General features: G+C 54.2%; 1 protein-coding gene across 4 annotated transcripts; it reads right to left on the bottom strand.

Moving 5' to 3' along the window:
* Nucleotides 1-1,167: 1,167 nt before the first annotated feature.
* LOC107078726 (protein boule-like) lies at nucleotides 1,168-17,345 on the bottom strand. Of its 4 annotated transcripts, none has more exons than XM_069196631.1 (11): nucleotides 17,098-17,345; nucleotides 14,244-14,448; nucleotides 12,225-12,344; nucleotides 11,749-11,840; nucleotides 9,378-9,432; nucleotides 8,731-8,806; nucleotides 7,948-8,138; nucleotides 7,627-7,713; nucleotides 6,214-6,267; nucleotides 5,011-5,151; nucleotides 1,168-4,322 (listed from the first exon to the last, which is right to left on the bottom strand). In XM_069196631.1, the coding sequence occupies exons 2-11, from the start codon at nucleotides 14,262-14,264 to the stop codon at nucleotides 4,161-4,163; spliced, it is 999 nt and encodes a 332-aa protein (XP_069052732.1). In that variant the 5' UTR covers nucleotides 14,265-14,448; nucleotides 17,098-17,345; the 3' UTR covers nucleotides 1,168-4,160. The 4 variants fall into 4 exon arrangements, with proteins under 4 accessions (XP_069052732.1, XP_069052731.1, XP_069052734.1 ...); XM_069196630.1 differs by having other exon boundaries at nucleotides 7,627-7,710; nucleotides 7,948-8,141; nucleotides 17,098-17,344; XM_069196633.1 differs by having other exon boundaries at nucleotides 1,168-4,316; nucleotides 7,948-8,141; nucleotides 17,098-17,343.
* Nucleotides 17,346-19,443: the final 2,098 nt, after the last annotated feature.

Genomic DNA, 19,443 nt, shown 5'->3' on the forward strand with positions numbered 1-19,443 from the left:
ACACATCCATTGCGAGCGGCCCCTTCAGACAGTTTTACACACAGCTCTGCTTTGTGCAGAAGGCCGTCCCTGCTGCTGGAGACGCGGGCCACTGCGTGAGCAGGTCTCTCTCTATCCCGGAGACCGGGAGGATCTTAGAAAGGTTTAAATTCCTTGTAGAAGTACCCAGGGTGAATCTCCAAGCCTTCCCCCTCTGCTACTGGGCTTTGCTGCGCAAGAGAGACGAGATGTCCGCGCAGCCGCAAGCCGGCGCTGGGAGGAAGAGGCTCCTTTTGTCGCCGTGCGTGGGGACTCGACCTGTGATAACGGGGGGGAGAAGACGCACAGAACGATGGGGAAAGAGACCATCAGCTGCAAAGGTCAGGGGGACGCAAGTGTCCCAAACACTGCGGCCCTGTTCGGAGCAGGCAGGCTGGGGAAGGCCGGGGAGGCCGATGGTAAAACCAGTGCTGTGAGCTGCCAGGGGACCCTGCGGCGGACCAGCGGCACAAACACAGGGGAACACGCAGCACAGCAGCAGGGAGAGCGACAGGGGTTTGGGCAAGACACTCCCGACAGACGGCCGGCCGGGAAAACAACTGGGGACAGACGGACAGGAGCGCCAGGAGGCTGGCTGGTGATTGGCTGGTGGCATTCCCAGTCCCAGCCCCCCCGGGGGCCCACATGGGGCACGGGTGCATGAGGGAGGCCCCCCTCACTTCCTGTCTGCTCCAGCTTTGCAGCCCATGAAAGAGCCCAGACACGTCCACAGCAGTGCTCACCCCCGTCGGCACGCTCCTTCCAGAGTCACAGGAGCCTGCAAACTAGACACAGTGCACGAGAATGTATTTTACTTGCACATTGTAACACAAGTAAAACACCAGTAATCACAAATGAAACCCTGGAAAAAAAGAGTTGGATAACTGTATATTTGCATATATACAAGTGATTTCAGGCACTTGGGCCACAAAACGGGTTATTTTGAAAAGGATGTGATGACTCTATAGACACCGTATACTAACCACACAAAAAACACTGGTTTCGATAAATTTAACTTTATTTTTCAGTGTACAAAACGTTTGTGCTCAACAATACAGAAAATACCCTAACACTGTATTCTTCCACTTATAAACTTCCTACTCTCTAGAACAAAGAGATAACGGCTACATCTAGCCTTGAACAACTACAAATGTCAAAAGCTATTTATTCAAACTATGTATTTTTAAATACGTACATATCACAAAGCCACTTCAATGAAAAGAGCTAGTTTTCTGTTAAAATAAAAAAAATGTAGAGACAGATGTGCCAATGAAATTAACTCACTTTACAAAATACCCTGATTTGTTTAAACGGTGACCTGAATCGTTCAGTTTCCAGGATTTTATTCCTTGTCCATGATCAGACTTTTACATGCATCGATCAGCCTGATTTTCTTTCAGATTTTTTATTGGAAGGGAGGGCTGTGAGAAACGACAACATGAACAATGAACAAGAAAAAAGGAAACTGCAATTTTGTTTAATGTCTGAGAATTTGGGAAAAAATGCTCTTTCCACACAAGGATAGTGTATGAAATGTGCTGCCCATGACCACATGGTGAAGATATTCTTCTTCAAGGACAGTTCCCTGTTCAATATCCCAGCATACCTTCTAATTGCTTCAAAACGTCTTACATGAATCAATACTGAATAAAATAATAGTTTATCTGCAATGTATGTACAAAACACAGATCACGAATTTCACCAGTTCAGTTATGGGCCAGGAGCGCTGCACAGCTGACACTCATCAACAAGTGCACACTTATTAAACACCTACAAAAGACACGCGCTCCTCCGAAGGGCTGATTCACCCTGGTGTTGGAGCACAGGGTATTGTTTAGTGGTTAAGAGAGAAATTAATAAAAATCTGTTCATTCCATTTATAAAAAACCTCTTCCCCCACACATTCCTCGTTAAGATGAACTCAAAAGTAATGCAGGTCAAGTTCTGGTACTTTGTAAAAAAACGATCTATTTTTTCAGGTGTGGTGACCGTCCCTGTGTTGAGACAGAAGCACTTGTGGACAGTCTTCCCCAAGCAAACACACAGACATGCTTTCAGCCTCTTGACTTTGCTCCCAGAAGCCCCACACAGAGCGGTTTCACTCTGTCCTGGCTCTGTCCCCTCTGAGCAGGTCTCGAAAAGGAGAGAGGGTGTTTCTCTCTCGAAAAACCATGTGCCAGGCTATCATAACAGGATTCAACACTTTAGCAGAGTTCAGATGACCATTCTTGTACCTCACTGCACTAAAGGGGCACTATTTTTTTTAATTTTCTGACTTTTTGTGTCGTTTTTCTTTTTCAAAGTGTTTATCATCAGGTGAGTGTGTGTGTTAAAGCACCATGATTCTGGGGACACTTTTTAAGTCGGGTGTAGAAATTGCACCTCAACTGAAGCATATTAAGATATGCAATCGAACACCCAAACCTCAATTAACGGGATCAGCATCTCTTGCAGACTGCACAGGGCATGGGAACCGAAAACCAGCTGGGCCTTGCTTCGTCATTGGCAGAGGCAGACAGTGTTTTAAACAGGGAAACATAATTGGCTGAAGTCAAATTAAAAGCATGTCCATGTGACAGAAACTTAACACTGACAACGCAGGATACTATACGGTATACACAGCATTGAAAAAATCTAAGATCCTTGATATAAAGAAGCTGTAAAGTTTCAAAGAGCAACTGCTTATTCTGTAACCATGCATGGCCCTGGCCACTTCGCTGTTCATCTGTTCTCTTCTGTGGACTCTACACTGTCACGATGCCAACTCTGCCACGGCCTGGCCTGGGACCGGTCATACAGCCCAGACTGACCTCCGCGCCCGAGCCAAGAAGCGCGCTTCCTCGCTCCCAAACGCAAGCCAACTTCTTTCGGAAGGACTGGTTTCCTGCACGTCTTGTATGAGGTCCAGACTGTAAGCCCCGAGCTCCGCTCCACATTATAAGCTGTAGCTCCAGAACACACAAGCCCACACACACAAAAACCACAAGACTTCTGCTCTCAAGATACCTGCCACGTCAAGTCTGGATATTAAGCATGTACGCAACTGCAGCCTTCCACTGCTTATTATCTCCCAGCCTGCAACATGGAGCAAGAGCGTGATGCACATGGGGCCTACTGACTGGCTCAGCCAGCACAGGAGCCCTGTGATCACGGGTTCGAGCCGGGGTCCGGTCACTGACTGAGCGATGCCTAGGGCAGGGTGGGATGAGTCAGCCAGGGCCCTCTGACCCCCACAGGCCCCCGAGGGTGGTCGGGTCGGAGGAGTCTGCCCAAACCGGGAGGGTGACACCAAAAATAGAAAAACCTGACCGTTCTATATTTAAGCCAAAAGTCAAAGGGGATTGCAGAGAGGCTCGACCAGTGCAGAATGTGCACCGTGGCCCTGCTGTTGCAGGTTCGAGCCTGGTTCCTGTCTTTAACAGGTGTGCAGCGCCACCTGGGAGGGGGTGGTATTGTTGCAGTCCCTTTCCTCTACTATAGTGCGTCATCCCAAGTCTCATAGGGGCCCACTAGGGAGTGCTGTTCTGTATGTTCTCCCGCGGGGTGAAGCCAAGTACACTTGACAGACAGGGCGACACAGTCGGTGAACTGTGGGCACGAGTGCAGCACTGGCCCGCGGGCACAGCCGAATCCTCCCGAGACACACGGCGTAGCGGGGAAGCCTCCCACGCGCCGGAATACCAGAGAGAGGTCAGTCCGGTTCTAGCTTCACACGAACTCAAATTCTCATCTCGCAAATCACCACCCAGGGAACTTACAGGTCTTGCAAAACGTGAGGGAAAAGTTGTAGTTGTTAACTCCAGTGGCTGTAAAAAAAAGTTCCTACGGATACATCAGATTAAAAAAAAACAAACAAACCTTCACTTCTGTCAAAACAGTACTACAAATCTACAGGTGTGGGGAGACTGCGAGTCCGCCTGCTGCCGTCCCCGAGCGGACACTGGGCTGGCCGCAGCTCGGGATCACCGTCCGGGGCGCCGCAACGCGGGTCGCGTTCCCACAGTGCCTACAGCACGCGGCGCGGGGTCACCCTCTCCGCCTCCAGATCGGCTGTCCGGCGCTCCGAGACGGAGAGAGAACCGAGGGGCTCCGGCTCACCGGGATCGGGGGTGGGGGGGGACTCCAGCGCCCCTGCCCCCCGCCTACTCGGACAGGCCCGCGCTGGGCAAGGGGGGCGCCCTCGGGGCGTCGGCGCGGCGCTCCTGGTGCCAAGGCTTAAAGGGGGGGCTGCGGGCGTGCCGTGGCCTGGGAGCGACGGAGGAGGGGTGGCACTGCCGCCTTCTTCCCGGGTGCGGCCTCTGTCCCTGGGAGGGGGAGGGGGCAGCAAAGGGAGACGCACTTAGGGAACACAAGCCAGAGAAGGACAGGGGCGACCCTCCCCACTGCACACTGGGGGGGCAGCGAGCAGAACGCGCCGGTTTCCAGCTCGCAGAGAGCCAGACCTCCGGCCCTTTACAGAGCGCCCAGGAGGAGATGGGAGAAATTCGCGGCCTCCTGAACTCCCCCGTTTTGGGCTTTACAAGGTCCCACTTAATCTGCACAAGAGCAGTTTTTGTAACCCCCGTTATATACTTTATTAGTGACCACGATTCACCCCTTAATGTTTCCCGATACCTCTTTATATCTCTCATAGATTACACACAAGTGATTTATATTTCATGTTTTTTTAAGGAAGGGACACCACTGCCCCCTGGTGGCAGGCCTGTGACAAGCAGGGAGCTCTGACAGAGACAGGGCTCTCCGCTGGGCCAGGGTCCCACAGCAGGACTCGAGGTGTCCGTCCCCCGGGACCTGCAAACAGGGAGAGGCTGCATGCAATGAGAGCAGGTCAACAAGGCAGCAGCCCTGTGCTACACAGGTGTTCAGCACTTGCATCTTCTGTGTTACTGGCCTGCAGCCGCAAAGCACGCTGTCTAAATTGGGTCTGCGTACACCGCATGCGCTGTGTGAGGGGTGCAGGGCCAGCGTGCGGGCTGGCAGCGGGCGACGCACCTGAGGAGCCTGAGGGACTGCGGCCTCCTGTATGGACAGAGCCGGGTGGGCGTAGCCTCCTTCAGGGGGCGCCAGGTCCACAGGGCAGTACCGCACCCCAGAGGAGGGCACATAAACCAACTGGCCAGCTGGCGCTGTGGACTGAGAGACCCTTACTTTACCACACAGGGCGCGCACACACACAAGACAAAACATGCGTGAGCCCCCGCAGGGCAGACAGCCCTGCCACACCAGCATTCGACAACTACGACGACGACGTAGCCTACTCCCAGAGCGGCCCTCTCGCGCGGACCCGAGTGGTTTCGCTTATTAAGAGAGAAAATGTTTTTTTCTCTCTTGAATCATACAAAGTGTTTTCTTCAGAAACAAACACGGCTGTGTGGGGACTGCATGGAGACTCAAAGGGCTATTACTGCACAATAACCAGCCAGGGCTGGGGGGTGAGGTTTTTCCTGTCCTGTTTGCCCCCCAGTTCCGGGTCCGCAACACACCCACACGTCACTCCGGACTCCTTCTGGGATTCTGCACACTTGTACTGGGGCCCCTGGCAGTCTTTCCTGTTCCAGGTGAAACGGGATCAGTTCCTGCCGTCTGCCAGTGTAGGGCGTTATTCTCTTCATCCCCAGAAGGTACGCAGCTGCTCTTTTCCAGAACAGCCATGTCTTTTGAGTAACGTGGTGAGCAGAACTGCCTACAGAATTCTGAACGGGGCCTCACTGGCGCACCGGGCGATTTTAACAACACCTCTCTTGGATGTGAGGTCAACACCTCTGACAATGACATATCCGAGCACCGATTGTCATTTTAAGTCTCCCCAAGATTTCGTCCCACAGAGGAGTCCAGTGACGTGTTGTTAAATCGCCCCCTCCACACCGTGAGTGCCCTGCGGTGGGCTGGCGTGCAGTCGCGTCAGCCCGGTCAGGCCCCCCCTCGCCGCGCCCCTCCGAGGACAAGGCCATTACCGACGAAAAACGGACGGACAAAGAATTTAAAGGGGCTTTTTTAATATCTTGAAAAACAGCCGACGGGAAAACAAAGAAAACATAAAAATACCGACTGGTCTTGCAAGCCAGCCACCCCGCCGACGGCCTCCCCAGTGCCCACGCCTCGGAGCGCCTCCTTCGAGGAGGGGAGCAGGAGCACCCGAGTCGAGCTCAGCGCGGGGGCAGATCCGACAGAGCACACGCAAAGAGTCTCACCCACCTGGGCCTGAGGGGGGCTCCACGGCCAGTGTCCCGGGACGCACTGCGCTGGAGCCTGGGGAGGAAACAGACAACCGCTGCTGCGTAAGGCTTGCGAGAAAAGCGTGAGGTGCCCTACCGCTTCACAAACACACGACGGCGTCATGGGCACCCCCGCCAAACGGCATCGCAATGGAGCATTAAAACACACCGAGCTGAAAAAAGAGAAGAAAAGAAACACGACGTTTCAGCCGTGGAGCCTTCCTCAAACCTGAAGTTTTGGCGTTTTCTTTTCTTGCCTTCTCTCTCCAGCGAGGAATAAACCTGCACTTGCTCCTTTGCAGCCTACGCAACTCACGAACGTACACGATCGGCAGGTGGTTGGGGTCGAGCGACCCCAGATGAGAGAGAGGGGAGGGGGGGGTTGGCTTTCTCTGTCAGAAACAGCTCTGCTGTCGGCACCTGCCAACGACCTGCTGCTCAACAGCAACGCCGTTTTCTAACCGATCGCTCTCGTCGTCGGAAGGCTGTCCCGCGCTCGGCGCCAGCAGCTCGATGGGAGGGCAGCGATCACCCCTGCGGCCGGGAGGGGGGGGAAGGGGGGGGCGCGTGTGCAGGAAATCCGACTCGCGCCGGGTCCCTCGGGAAGGCGCCCGTGGAATCCCGTGCGTCAGCAGGCTCCTGTGTCACTCCGACAGGCCTGCCCAGAGCTGCCGTTCTTTCCCTGGGAGCGACCTGCGGAGCCAAGGAGCCGTCGGCCTGGAGGGTACAGCCGGGGGGGGGGGGTCGCCCCCGGGGTGAAAGAGGGGCCCCCCAGTTCTCTCCCTGCCCTGGGCTGAGCTCCTGGAGGATTCTGGACTCTGGGGTCAGGTCCCCTCACGTTCTCCTCTGGCCTGCCTCACCACCCCTCTGCACACAGCGAGACTTTAGAGGGGGTCCCGGCTGGCGGGCTTTAGCACAGGGGGATGAAGAGGGGGTCCCCACCAGTGCACTTCAGCAGAGGGGGAATGAAGAGGGGGTCCCCACCAGTGCACTTCAGCAGTGGAGAAATGAAGAGGGGGTCCCCACCAGTGCACTTCAGCAGAGGAGAAATGAAGAGGGGGTCCCCACCAGTGCACTTCAGCAGAGGAGAAATGAAGAGGGGGTCCCCACCAGTGCACTTCAGCAGAGGGGGAATGAAGAGGGGGTCCCCACCAGTGCACTTCTGCAGAGGAGAAATGAAGAGGGGGTCCCCACCAGTGCACTTGGGGCTTCGGGGGCTTCAGCAGAGGGTGAGCAGCGAGGAGGGACTGGAAGAGTGAGGGATCGGAGCAGGTCTGGGAACGTCACGAGAGAAAGAGACCTGTCCGCAAGGAGCAACAGGGAGCCAGTGACAGGAGACAGATCCTGGAGCGGGCGAGACAGACGGGGGAGAGTCCGTTTCAGGCGGACTGACCTGATAGTGCTGACAGGGAGCCTGCGGCAGAACCGCCTGGGCCTGGTGGGTCACCATCACTGGAGAGGCCGACAGGGACTGCGGCTGCTGCGCAGACAGACGGGCACAGGGTGAGCCGGGCGCACTTCACACACACAGGCCCGCAGCCGGGGCAGGCAGACAGGACAGGCGCATGCGCATACGCAGGGGAACGCACAAACAGGGAGAGGCGTCTGCACACACATACAGGCGGATGCGCATGGAGCATCACGGACACAGAACAACCAGGAAAGACGAAATGGCGGAGGGGAAACGGCCATGCCTCCACACACACACACGTACCCAGATAGGCAGCGGCTGCGCTGGACTCACAGGCCAAGGGGGCTGCACAGCGCCCACCTCGGGCACATGGAAGTAGGCCACCCCGTTGTGGAAGGTGTAGGGGTACCCGGTGGACGTGGTCAGGTGCACGGAGTCCAGGGGGTGACACAAGGGGTCCTCAGGGATGACGCCAGGTGCCAGCAACCCGCAGTCTGCTGCGCACACGCAGAAACAAGGCGCAGTCAGAAGCAGGGGCCTCTGCGCCTTGAAACGCATTTCTGAAATTTCTGAATTTCAACACTAAGAATTATGTTAGAAACAGAGCAGGACAGGACCGCATGAACAGGGTTAAGGGACAAAGGGAGGGGGCTGGAGGCAGCAGGAGACAGACGTTTAAGATAAACAAAAAAGAGAGGATGATTCAGTGTGTGTGTGTGTGTGCGAGAGGGTGATTCAGTGTGTGTGTGTGCGAGAGGGTGATTCAGTGTGTGTGTGTGCGAGAGGGTGATTCAGTGTGTGTGTGTGCGAGAGGGTGATTCAGTGTGTGTGCGTGCGAGAGGGTGATTCAGTGTGTGTTCGTGCGAGAGGGTGATTCAGTGCGTGCGCGTGCTAGAGGGTGATTCAGTGTGTGTGACAGGGGGATTCAGTGCGTGTGTGTGCGAGAGGGTGATTCAGTGCATCAGTGCGAAAGGGTGATTCAGTGCGTCTGTGCGAGAGGGACAGTCAGTGCGTCTGTGCGAGAGGGACAGGCAGTGCGTCTGTGCGAGAGAGACAGGCAGTGCGTCTGTGCGAGGAGGTACCTACAGTGAGGGACCACATGTTGCCGGCGGATGGCCTGGCCAATAATCAGCCTCTTGTCCCCGAAGTTGAGTTTATCACACTGGAGGAGGAAGAGACGAGAGCTCTGTGTCTGCAAACCTCTTTTCCTCCCACCCCTCGAGTGCTCTGCTCCAAAGCAGTTTTCTGAAAGTCAACTGTACTGGTCTGTACGAGTACAAATCTGCTGAACAAGTAATAAATAAACATATAAAGCTGAACAAGACCCCCTACCATTCCTCTCCCAGCCACATCAAATCAGTTTTCCTTTAGCGTTTAAGTACTTTGAAACAGGACAATTTGGCGAGTGGTGAACTCAGACCTTTAACGAAAACGGACAGCTAAAACTGAAAAGTTTCTGACCCAGTCTTGCCCCGATATTCAGATCCCAAACAGAGTACCTGATCTGATCCCACCCTGCCCAGCAGATCCCAAACAGAGTACCTGATCCGATCCCACCCTGCTGTAAGGATCCCATATGGATTGCCGATCCCACGCAGGTTACCTGACCTGATCCCATTCCGCTGTAAAGATCCCACACAGATTACCTGACCCAGTGCAGGACTCTGCTGCAGTGCTTTGCAGGATTAAGAAACTGGGCAGAACCGGGAAAGGGGGGTTGGGGTGAGGCTTACATCGCGCAGTATCTTCAGAGCGTCCTCCTGCGTCTCGAACGTCACGAAGCCGTACCTGGGCCGGAGGAACCATGAACACAGGTCTGTTAGTGCTGAGCTGTACAGAGATCACACTTTCACAGCAAACCGCACCAACATTGGCAGAGCTATTTCTCACCCCAATGTGCTACTACACCGCCTTTACATCCAACCTGTTGCCTTGTATACTTGCATATCTTTGCTAATTAGTTTTAATTATGATTAAAACAGACAAATCAAAACAAATACCCCCCCCCCCCCATTTTTTTCTTTAACAAAACACAACACTTTCAAGTGGCATAGTAAAAAGGCCTCTTGTATGAAAGACCTAGTGTGTGTCCCTACTGAGGTGGAAGAGTTCTGAAATTTTTTTAGTGACACATGACATTTCTGTCCAGTTTAGAGGGAGGGGTCTACTGTGTGAGTGCAGACCTACAGTACTGCTTCAGCCACAGCCACTGCCATGGCAACAGAGAAACATCCCCAGACTGCATGACCCACCCCCTGTCACAGAACACAGGTTTAATAGATACCTACTTCCCAAACCACTCTCAAATCAGCAGGAGGGTAAGGGAAAGACTATAAGGCTATAAAGGATAAGTCAACATCTAGCTAGTGTCACCTGCAGTTCAGGGACCTTCAAGGCCAGAAAGGAACCTAGTTTGCCAAGTGGTTTACTGGTTTACTGAGGGAATCTGCTTGTTTACCTTAGGTAATTAAGCTCTTGTTAAATCATCAAAGAGTCATCCACAGTCCAGGACAAACAAAAAAAACAATAAATTATTGGCTACATCTAAAAAACACCAACCAAAACTCAACACTACACAAACAAGGCCCTGCTGATCCAAGAGCTGAGCCCAACAAAGAGCCCTCTGAGCCAGCTGGTCCTGAAGGTCACTGACCTGAGCCACACTGACACCAGCCAGCCTCAGGACAGTTTCACAACTCAGATTCAACCACATCACAGCACAGATCAAAATGCAATATCTCACACACTGGGACACAAAGACACACAAACACAACATAAACTGGAATGCTACAGGACCCTAAACAGACAATACACACTAGCCAAGTATTTGGCCAAGATAAGAAACAGCAAAAGAAACAGACCCTGACAAAGTACAGGCTCAGTGACCACAACCCGGCCACAGAAACTGGGCGACACAGGCAGATCTGGCTGCCCAGAGAGGACAGGCTGTGCTCCCACTGCCAGCGGGGAGAAATAGAGACAGAGGTGCACTTCCTACTGCACTGTGACAGATACTCTGGGATTAGAGAAACATTCTTCCCCAAATTTACAAATCGAATCCCAGAACTCCCACCCCCGCCAGAATCACAACAATACCCAATCCTACTGAGAGAGGGAGGAGGGAACTCGGCTGAACTGGCCGCCCGGTATGTGATCTCCTGTCACAGCCCAAGGAACAGTGAGCCTGTCTCTCAATAATGCTCCATGTTTGCATTTAACTGTATTTAGATGTGTCTGTAGTGCAAAATGTCTGTAGATTTTATGTTAATTGTATTTGTACTATTCAGTCGGCACGCCAATAAAGCTTCTTGAATTGAACTGAACTGAGAAGGGCAAGGGAGAGAGGTGAAGAAGAGAAGAACATGCCGTTCTGTTGTTTTTGGGAAAACTGCGCTCTCCTGTATAGAGATGCCCCAAGTTGGAAACGGTCTCTCCTGGTCAGTGGGTGAATTTTTGGAACGTGGAGTTAAGTCTCCCATTCACTCTGTAGCTCCCAGATTTATAGAGAGAGAGATTTAACCGTAGGTTGTATTCTGTTTGGTTTAGAAGGCAGCTGTATCCCTCCTGTTGGGCATTATAAAGGATCTCTGAATACTCGGTAGCGGTCAGGGGTTGTTCTGGTGGATCAGGATGCGGGCCCCTGGCACACCCTGGGTGTCTGGTTGCAAATACAGTAACTTGCATGTCGTGGCTGTGGTGTGTGCTGTTGAGTGTTACAGTCGATGTTCATAAGGACGTGTTTATCTAGCTTGTGCCTTTCGCCAAAGCCGTGCCTGAGAACAGAGAACTCAAGTGCCTCTACACCAACCACTTGGGTATATTCTCAGCATATCTTTTACAAGCTGGGGGTTATGATGATTTAATTTGCTTATCGCCTAGACATTTACAGTCATTTCTATTTCTCTAAGCCCGAGGACACGAATCTCTCAGCTGCGGCTCTCCTGTTTTTACTGCTGCCTTTCGCAGACGCTCTAGTGCTGAAAGAGGGGTTTCTGGCGGAGAGTGGTCAGTGCGGTCACCACTGGCTCCTGCCCACTCCACAGGGGTCCAGTGGACACGCTCCAGCCGGGCCGGGGGGACGCAGCAGAGGCAGAGCTCACTGACCCCTTGGACACTCCCGCGCGGTCGCTGATGATCTTCACCTCCTTCACCACCCCGTGCTGGGAGAAGAAGCGCCGCAGGTCACTCTCGTTGATCTGAGGAGACACGGCACACTGCCTCACTGACGGCCTCCCTCACCCTGCCTGACAGCCACACTCATACTGCCTCACTGACGGCCTCTCTCACCCTGCCTTATACTGCCTCACTCACGGCCTCTCTCACACTGCCTCACCGACAGCCTCTCTCTCTGCCTTATACTGCCTGATGGTCTCACTCACACTGCCTCACTGACGGCCTCTCTCACTCTGCCTCACTGATGGTCTCACTCACACTGCCTCACTGACGCCCTCTCTCACTCTGCCTTATACTGCCTCACTGACACCCTCTCTCTCTGCCTTATACTGCCTCACTGACGGCCACACCCGCACTGCCGCACCACAGAGGCGAGGCAGCAGGGGGAGGGAGGGAGGGCGTCTGACCTTGAAGTCGATGCCCCCGACGAAGATGCGATTGGGGATGACGGTGCCGTGGCGCGGGGCGCCCAGCGAGGGCACTGTCCCGCCGAAGAAGCCCGGCACGGCGCTGGCGTCGGGGAGGACCTGTGGAACAGCAGAGCGGGTCAGGAGAGGCAGCGGAGAAGAAGAGCAGCCAGAGGGGGTCAGAAGAGAGAGACGAGGGGAACCGGGGTAACAGGGGGCCACTGAAGGGCGAAGGGAGGTTAGAGAATGTAAGAACAGATACCACCAGGCAGAGCTCAGTTACCCCCACTGGCCCGTTTACTAGCTCCTAGCCAAGGGATCTGAAGGTCTCATACAGCGCCTGCTGGAAGAGGCCAGGGAGATAACTTGGCCTGTTCCACACTCCCACCACCCTTTCAGTAAAGAAGAGCCGCCTGCTCTTGGATTTCATCCTTGGAGCGATGGAGAGAACATGCAAATGAATTATAATGCCCCTCATCATTGCAGACCACAAGCTGCCAGCAGCCATGTCACCCCTCAGCCCCCAGCTGGTAACCCCACTGCTGGTCAGCAGGTGTGAGCCTGGCCAGCACCTGGAGGGGAGACCTCCTGGGAAAGCTAATGTTGCTGCTGGAAGAGGTGTGAGTGGGGCCAGCAGGGGGCGCTCACCCTGCAGTCTGTGTGGATCCTAATGCCCCAGTATAGTGACGGGGACACTAGACTGTAAAAAGGCGCCGTCCTTCGGATGAGACGTAAAACCGAGGTCCTGACTCTCTGCGGTCATTAAAAATCCCAGGGCGCTTCTCGAAAAGAGTAGGGGTGTTACCCCGGCGTCCTGGCCAAATTTCCCCCTGGCCTTTACCCATCATGGCCTCCTAATAATCCCCATCCCCAGTTCAGATTTTTACATACATCAGTTGTGGGTTTTTTGTTATTTTTCAAGTTGTTAATGGAATTGAAGTAACTGCATTTCCATATTATAAGCGTTCAAGGTGGGAGTGGGCTTAGATTGTTTTGTGAATGTGAAAGCTATCCAGCATTACCGCCAGCTGAATTATATGTAAAACTTAGGTGCCACTTTTATCATTTTTCCGTATTACATCTTGCAAAGCGTGACGTTATATCACACCAAAATCTCACATTCACAGTCAAAATCCTCGCAGAGCTCCCGGCTCCAGAAGGATGACGTCACTCGTGCGCGAAGGGGTCGCGCGCGGTACACAGTCGCCATCCCGCTGGGCTCGTGCGACTAGGGGGGGGCTATGACGTCACTCACCCCGGCGCCGTCCCCGCCCCGACCAGGTGCGACGCCCCGGTTCTCTATTACCGATCAAACCCCCCGCAGCCTTTCATCAGCGCTGTGACAAACTGCGGGGAGGAAAGCCTGTTTATTTTTCACCCACGCATCAGAAAACAAACAAAGCGCTGTCCTCCACAGAGTCTCAGCTCGCCCGGCCTCCTGCGGCACTGGGCGTGATTTCGCCTCTTGGCGCGGCCGGGCGGGTCACGCGTGTGGCCGGCGTGGGGAGGCTGCGGATACAGTACCTCTGGAAGCGAGGCGTTTCCTCCAGAGGCCGACACTCGCTCCCGGACCGCCGGAACCAGGCGAAACCCGCGAACCGGCCGCCGCCGTCGTGTCGCCAACCGCCAAACACGCACTGTGGACGGTCCCGCCTAAAATCCGAAACCTCTGGTCCTCAGAAACCCCCCGCCAGGGCTGCGGGACTCGCGGCGTGTACTCGGGTTTCGGCCTCAAGACACGTCACACGGTCGGAGCACTGCCACGATCGCGCCGCGCCGCTTTGACACGCACGCCATCAGCGCGACCGCGAAACGTCCCATCTTTTCACGCAAACGCGGTAATCACACAATTTGAAAATGTTCCTATAGAAGAGTAAAAGAGCCCGGAGTCTGAACTCGCCCGGTCTCCTAGGGGCGCGACTACCGGACACTCGCTGGACCACAACACAAGAAAACGCCTGCGAGTCCCCAGGGAACGGGGCGGTCTGGGCGGCCGACGCCGGCGACGCCCGTCCTTACCGTCCCGTCTCCGGCGTCCATCCTCTCCGAGCGGGGTCGCCTCTCCGCGGCGGGAAGACCGGCGGGCGCGTTCACACCTTCGCGAGCGGCGGGTGCGTGGCGCGGGAGCGAGACGGCGAGGGAGCTCTTCCCCGAGGAGCCGCGAGGACCTGATCGCGTGCGCCACCCGCCCTGCCCTGGTGTGCGGCTCGAGGCATCGAGGGACCTGCGGAAAGACGGCACTGGGCTAGACCACACCGGCACGGGGGACGGGGGAAGCAGACTTCTTAAAACACCTCCCATGTACGGCTTCGGCAGCGGCATGATTCTTTATTTGTGTTTATTTGTGTCAGTTACTAACCTTTTAAAAACAGGTGATGCTGACTTATTTTATTGTTTCTTTTTACGTCGTCTTTCTAGGCCCAACTCACACCCACTCCCCCCTTGTACCATCCCCGTGTGATAATCCAGCGGCTGTGTGTGCGGAGGTCGTTGCCTTTGGCGGGAGATTGTAGGTTATTTATTACCGAATCGCAACCGCGCAGGACGTTGTCTCTCTTTGTGCTCACCCACACCCTCCCCAAACACTGCTTTGTGCAGAACAATTAGTGGGTTAAGTTGTTTAAAATGTGAAGTCATAAGGGTATCGACTAAGCGGAGGTGTTCGTACTGGAGGGTCCATTTTCTTTTGATGGGAAATGCGAAGTTTACTTCAACAGGCCCGCGACCCCAAACATCGCTCGTTTTACTGTTTTGAGGTGGATTAAAGTTCGGGTGTAGATCAGGTTGAACAAATTAAGGTTCAAAGGTGTGAAGCTGTAGTTCGGTGGATATCCTCAGTGGTTGATCTACGAACTACACCCGAAAGGCGTGAAATTGAGTAAAGGAGAATGACATTATCGTCTCCACCCAGCGTATTGTAACAGTAATGCGCGAAACCTGTTTTATTTACAAATCCTGCTATTTATTCTTTGTCCACATTCTACAAAATAAAACGACAGACCGATTAAGAAACCGCACAGACTGAGGTCGAGTTGGGGGAGCCCCCTGTAAACAAGTGGATTCGACAGAGGCGTTAGTGTGGCTCAATACCGACGGAGGAATAAATCGATATGGGCATTTTCTACAAACATGTAATATGTCGATAAAAGCTACAGCTAGTCGACGAAGAAATTAAGACATTGACCGCAGACTGGCGATTTTCACAAGAAACATTAAACCGCCGATCGAAAGTGTCTCTGTAGTTAGTTACCGTGTATTATTTCTGCTTCCCCGTTCCCTAGACTCTATCACTCCATGTTTGAGACTATAATTATACTAAATCAGCCAGACTGTTGCCGTTCTGTTACGGCCGAAACAGCTTCTCAACGAGCCCGTGAAGCCGTCGGCGCCATGTTCACATCACCTCATCTTTGATATTAAGGGTTTTAACCTTAATCTCTTAGGCTCTTGCCTGTATGCGGTGAAATGTTCCCGTTATTCGTCGTGGTTTTTAGTTCATGGGAAGAGTACAGTGGCCATGCAGCACTGGAGACCTGGGTGCCGCCCAGGGTGTACCCTGCCCTGTGTGCGTACTGTACGTGTGCCCTGTGACGGACTGGCGTACCCTGCCCTGTGTGCGCACTGTACGTGTGCCCTGTGACGGACTGGCGTCCCGCCCAGGGTGTACCCTGCCCTGTGTGCGCACTGTACGTGTGCCCTGTGACGGACTGGCGTACCCTGCCCTGTGTGCGTACGTGTGCCCTGTGACGGACTGGCGTACCCTGCCCTGTGTGCGCACGTGTGCCCTGTGACGGACTGGCGTCCCGTCCAGGGTGTACCCTGCCCTGTGTGCGTACGTGTGCCCTGTGACGGACTGGCGTCCCGCCCAGGGTGTACCCTGCCTTGTGTGCGTACTGTACGTGTGCCCTGTGACGGACTGGTGTACCCTGCCCTGTGTGCGTACTGTACGTGTGCCCTGTGACGGACTGGCGTCCCGCCCAGGGTGTACCCTGCCCTGTGTGCGTACTGTACGTGTGCCCTGTGACGGACTGGCGTCCCGCCCAGGGTGTACCCTGCCCTGTGTGCGTACGTGTGCCCTGTGACGGACTGGTGTACCCTGCCCTGTGTGCGTACTGTACGTGTGCCCTGTGACGGACTGGCGTACCCTGCCCTGTGTGCGTACTGTACGTGTGCCCTGTGACGGACTGGCGTCCCGCCCAGGGTGTACCCTGCCCTGTGTGCGTACTGTACGTGTGCCCTGTGACGGACTGGCGTACCCTGCCCTGTGTGCGCACGTGTGCCCTGTGACGGACTGGCGTCCCGCCCGGGGTGTACCCTGCCTTTTATTTTCCACTTGCTCAGTTGCTCGCTGGGTTAGGCTCTGGCTCCCTGAACTGGAAGAAGCAGTTAGAACACGAGCGGATGGAAGAGTAAAGATCTGACACGGTCACCCCTCCTCTAGAGGAGGCGGACGTCCGGACGCCTGCCTACCACCGGGCACAGGAGTGACCCGAGGGCACAGGCGTCACCACGGCGCCCTGACCTCTGAGTCCGGGGCTCGGAGCGCCTTGCCCCGTCGTGGTTTTATCCTGTCATGTTCCCGGTCCCAGTTCCCTGTTCCTGTTTTTAATCGCCAGCGCTTGTGTGTGAGACACTGCCATGCTGTTCAGTGTGTGTGTGTGTCACACCGTCATGCTGTTCACTGTGTGTGTGTGACACTGCCATGCTGTTCAGTGTGTGTGTGTGTCACACCGTCATGCTGTTCACTGTGTGTGTGTGACACTGCCATGCTGTTCAGTGTGTGTTTGTGTGTGTGGTACTGCCATGCTGTTCAGTGTGTGTGTGTGTGTGAGAGACACTGCCATGCTGTCAGCCAAGGCTATCGGCCCCCTACCTGAGTCAACAGCCCCAGGGGAGGGGACGTATGGGGCAGGAGGCCAGTCCCAGGCCACGGGCTCCAATTGTGAGATCCGTCCGTGGTGGAAAGGGCTCAGTCCAGGCCTTCTCCATGGCCCAGGGAGAGAGGAGGAGCAGGAGAGTGAGAGAGACAGCCAGAGACGGGCCTCCCGATCCCCTCTCTCACTCACATTCCAGGGCAGTATCAGTTAACGGTGAAGTGAGACTCTTGGTGCACTCTCTCTCCCCCCTCTCCCTCCTTCCTGCCCCCCCTGTTCTCGTCCTGTCACTCTCTCGGTCCTCTGTCCCTCCCTGTGCTCTCCTCTCCCCTGCTCTGTCCCCGTCCACACAAACCCAACAGGAAGTGCACTCACTGAGCCTGCTCAAGGTGGGCGTCAGGTCCCTTGTCCAGCGGGTGATCTCCATGGGCAGGAAAGCGAGGAGTGCACCCAGCCTGGGGACCTGAGGGCCGTTCCTCTGCTGTTAGGAGATGTTGTCCTCTTTGCCTCTCCCGGAGCATGGGGCTGTTCAAAGGCATCGAGATCCCAGTCAAGGCAGCAGGTAGCCTGGCCCTGTTCATCACCCGAGAGAACTATTACCTCAGAGATCTGTGGAGAGAAGGGAGGGAGGAAGCAGAAAATCTGTGGGAAATAGAGAGCATAGGTCAATATCTCAAGAAACTGCGAAAAACATTATCATGGTTAAGTAAAGAATGTGATTTGCACCAGAAAAAAAGAAAATTGTTGCTATGTAACTGTTACCGTGTCAAAATGTAATGAGATGTGATCATATATACTGTTTTAAGTATGTATATTAATGTAAAACTTTCTGATTTGTGATGTCCTGTATTTTTTTGTGAAAAGAAAATAAAGTTCTTAAAATCGGTTCAAAAAAAAAAAATCGACTCTGATCTCCGGGGCGTGCTGGAGAGTCTGAGGTCATGACCCCGTCCCGGGAAAGAGGGGCTTGCTCTCTCCGGGTGGGGTGGAGGAGATTAAGCACCTCCGGGGTCCTGGTCACGAGAGAGGGGAGAGGGGATCGTGGGATTGACCGGTGGATTGGCGCAGTGGCTGTGGTGACACGGGTGCCCGCAGGAACTGCAGGAACTGCAGCCGAGTTTTCGGCTGAAGCTCTCAGTTTCCCAGTCGATCCCCCGTCCCTGACCTCACCTACGGTCAGGAGCTTTGGGCAGGGTGGAGAGGAGCCAGGAGAGGTGTTTCGGGTCTCGGTGTCTGGTGAGGATGCCCCCCTGGCACCCCTCTGGGAAGAGCCTGTTACCACTGCGATGATGATGATGATGATGATGATGATGATGATGATATATATCCAGGTGGGTCTGCACATTGGTGGTGGTGGAGGGGATCCCCATTACCTGTGAAGCGCTTTGAGTGGAGTGTCCAGAAAAGTGCTATTAAGTGTAAGCAATTATTATTATTATTATTATTATTATTATTATTATTATTATTATTATTATTATTATTATTATATAGTACAGAACTACTCATAACCGAGTCCTAGAGATTAACTGAGTGGATTTTGGTGTGTCAGTGCCATCTCCTGGTACGTCCGCGCAATGACGTGTGATTCAAAATAAAATCGCCTGGAAAATCTCAAACCCAGAGCGCCACCAGCAGAAACGTCAAGAACATGCAGGAAGAAGGAAATGGTAATGGTGTTTTTAAAATAAGCACTGTTATAATCGGTCATGGCCGAACATACCTGGATTGCAGCTGCACCTTGAAACCATTCCTGCTGCCTGTCGTTCTGGCTCAGCGCTGGTCCTGACCTTAACTGACCCCTCAGTGCTAAACCCTTAACTGACCCACTGACAAGATTAATCTGAACTCTTTATGATGGTTAGTTTCCTCCAGTGGGTGTGCAAGCCAGGGCTGTCCAAGTCAGTGTGTCTGCAGCAGGAGTGTCCAGTCCTGTCCTGTAGGGAGGGTTAGTGTATCTGCAGCATGAGTGTCCAGTCCTGTCCTGTAGGGAGGGTCAGTGTGTCTGCAGCAGGAGTGTCCAGTCCCGGTCCTGTAGGGAGGGTCAGTGTGTCTGCAGCAGGAGTGTCCAGTCCTGTCCTGTAGGGAGGGTCAGTGTGTCTGCAGCAGGAGTGTCCAGTCCTGTCCTGTAGGGAGAGTCAGTGTGTCTGCAGCAGGAGTGTCCAGTCCTGGTCCTGTAGAGAGAGTCAGTGTGTCTGCAGCAGGAGTGTCCAGTCCTGGTTCTGGAGGGTCAGTGTGTCTGCAGCAGGAGTGTCCAGTCCTGTGTGTGTGTGTCCAGTCTATGAAGGAGAGTGGAGTGTCCATTCTGTGTGTGTGGAGGAGGGCGATGTGTCCAGAACACTCTGTTC

This window comes from Lepisosteus oculatus, chromosome 12 (assembly GCF_040954835.1).
Source record: "Lepisosteus oculatus isolate fLepOcu1 chromosome 12, fLepOcu1.hap2, whole genome shotgun sequence".
Lineage (NCBI taxonomy): Eukaryota > Metazoa > Chordata > Actinopteri > Semionotiformes > Lepisosteidae > Lepisosteus > Lepisosteus oculatus.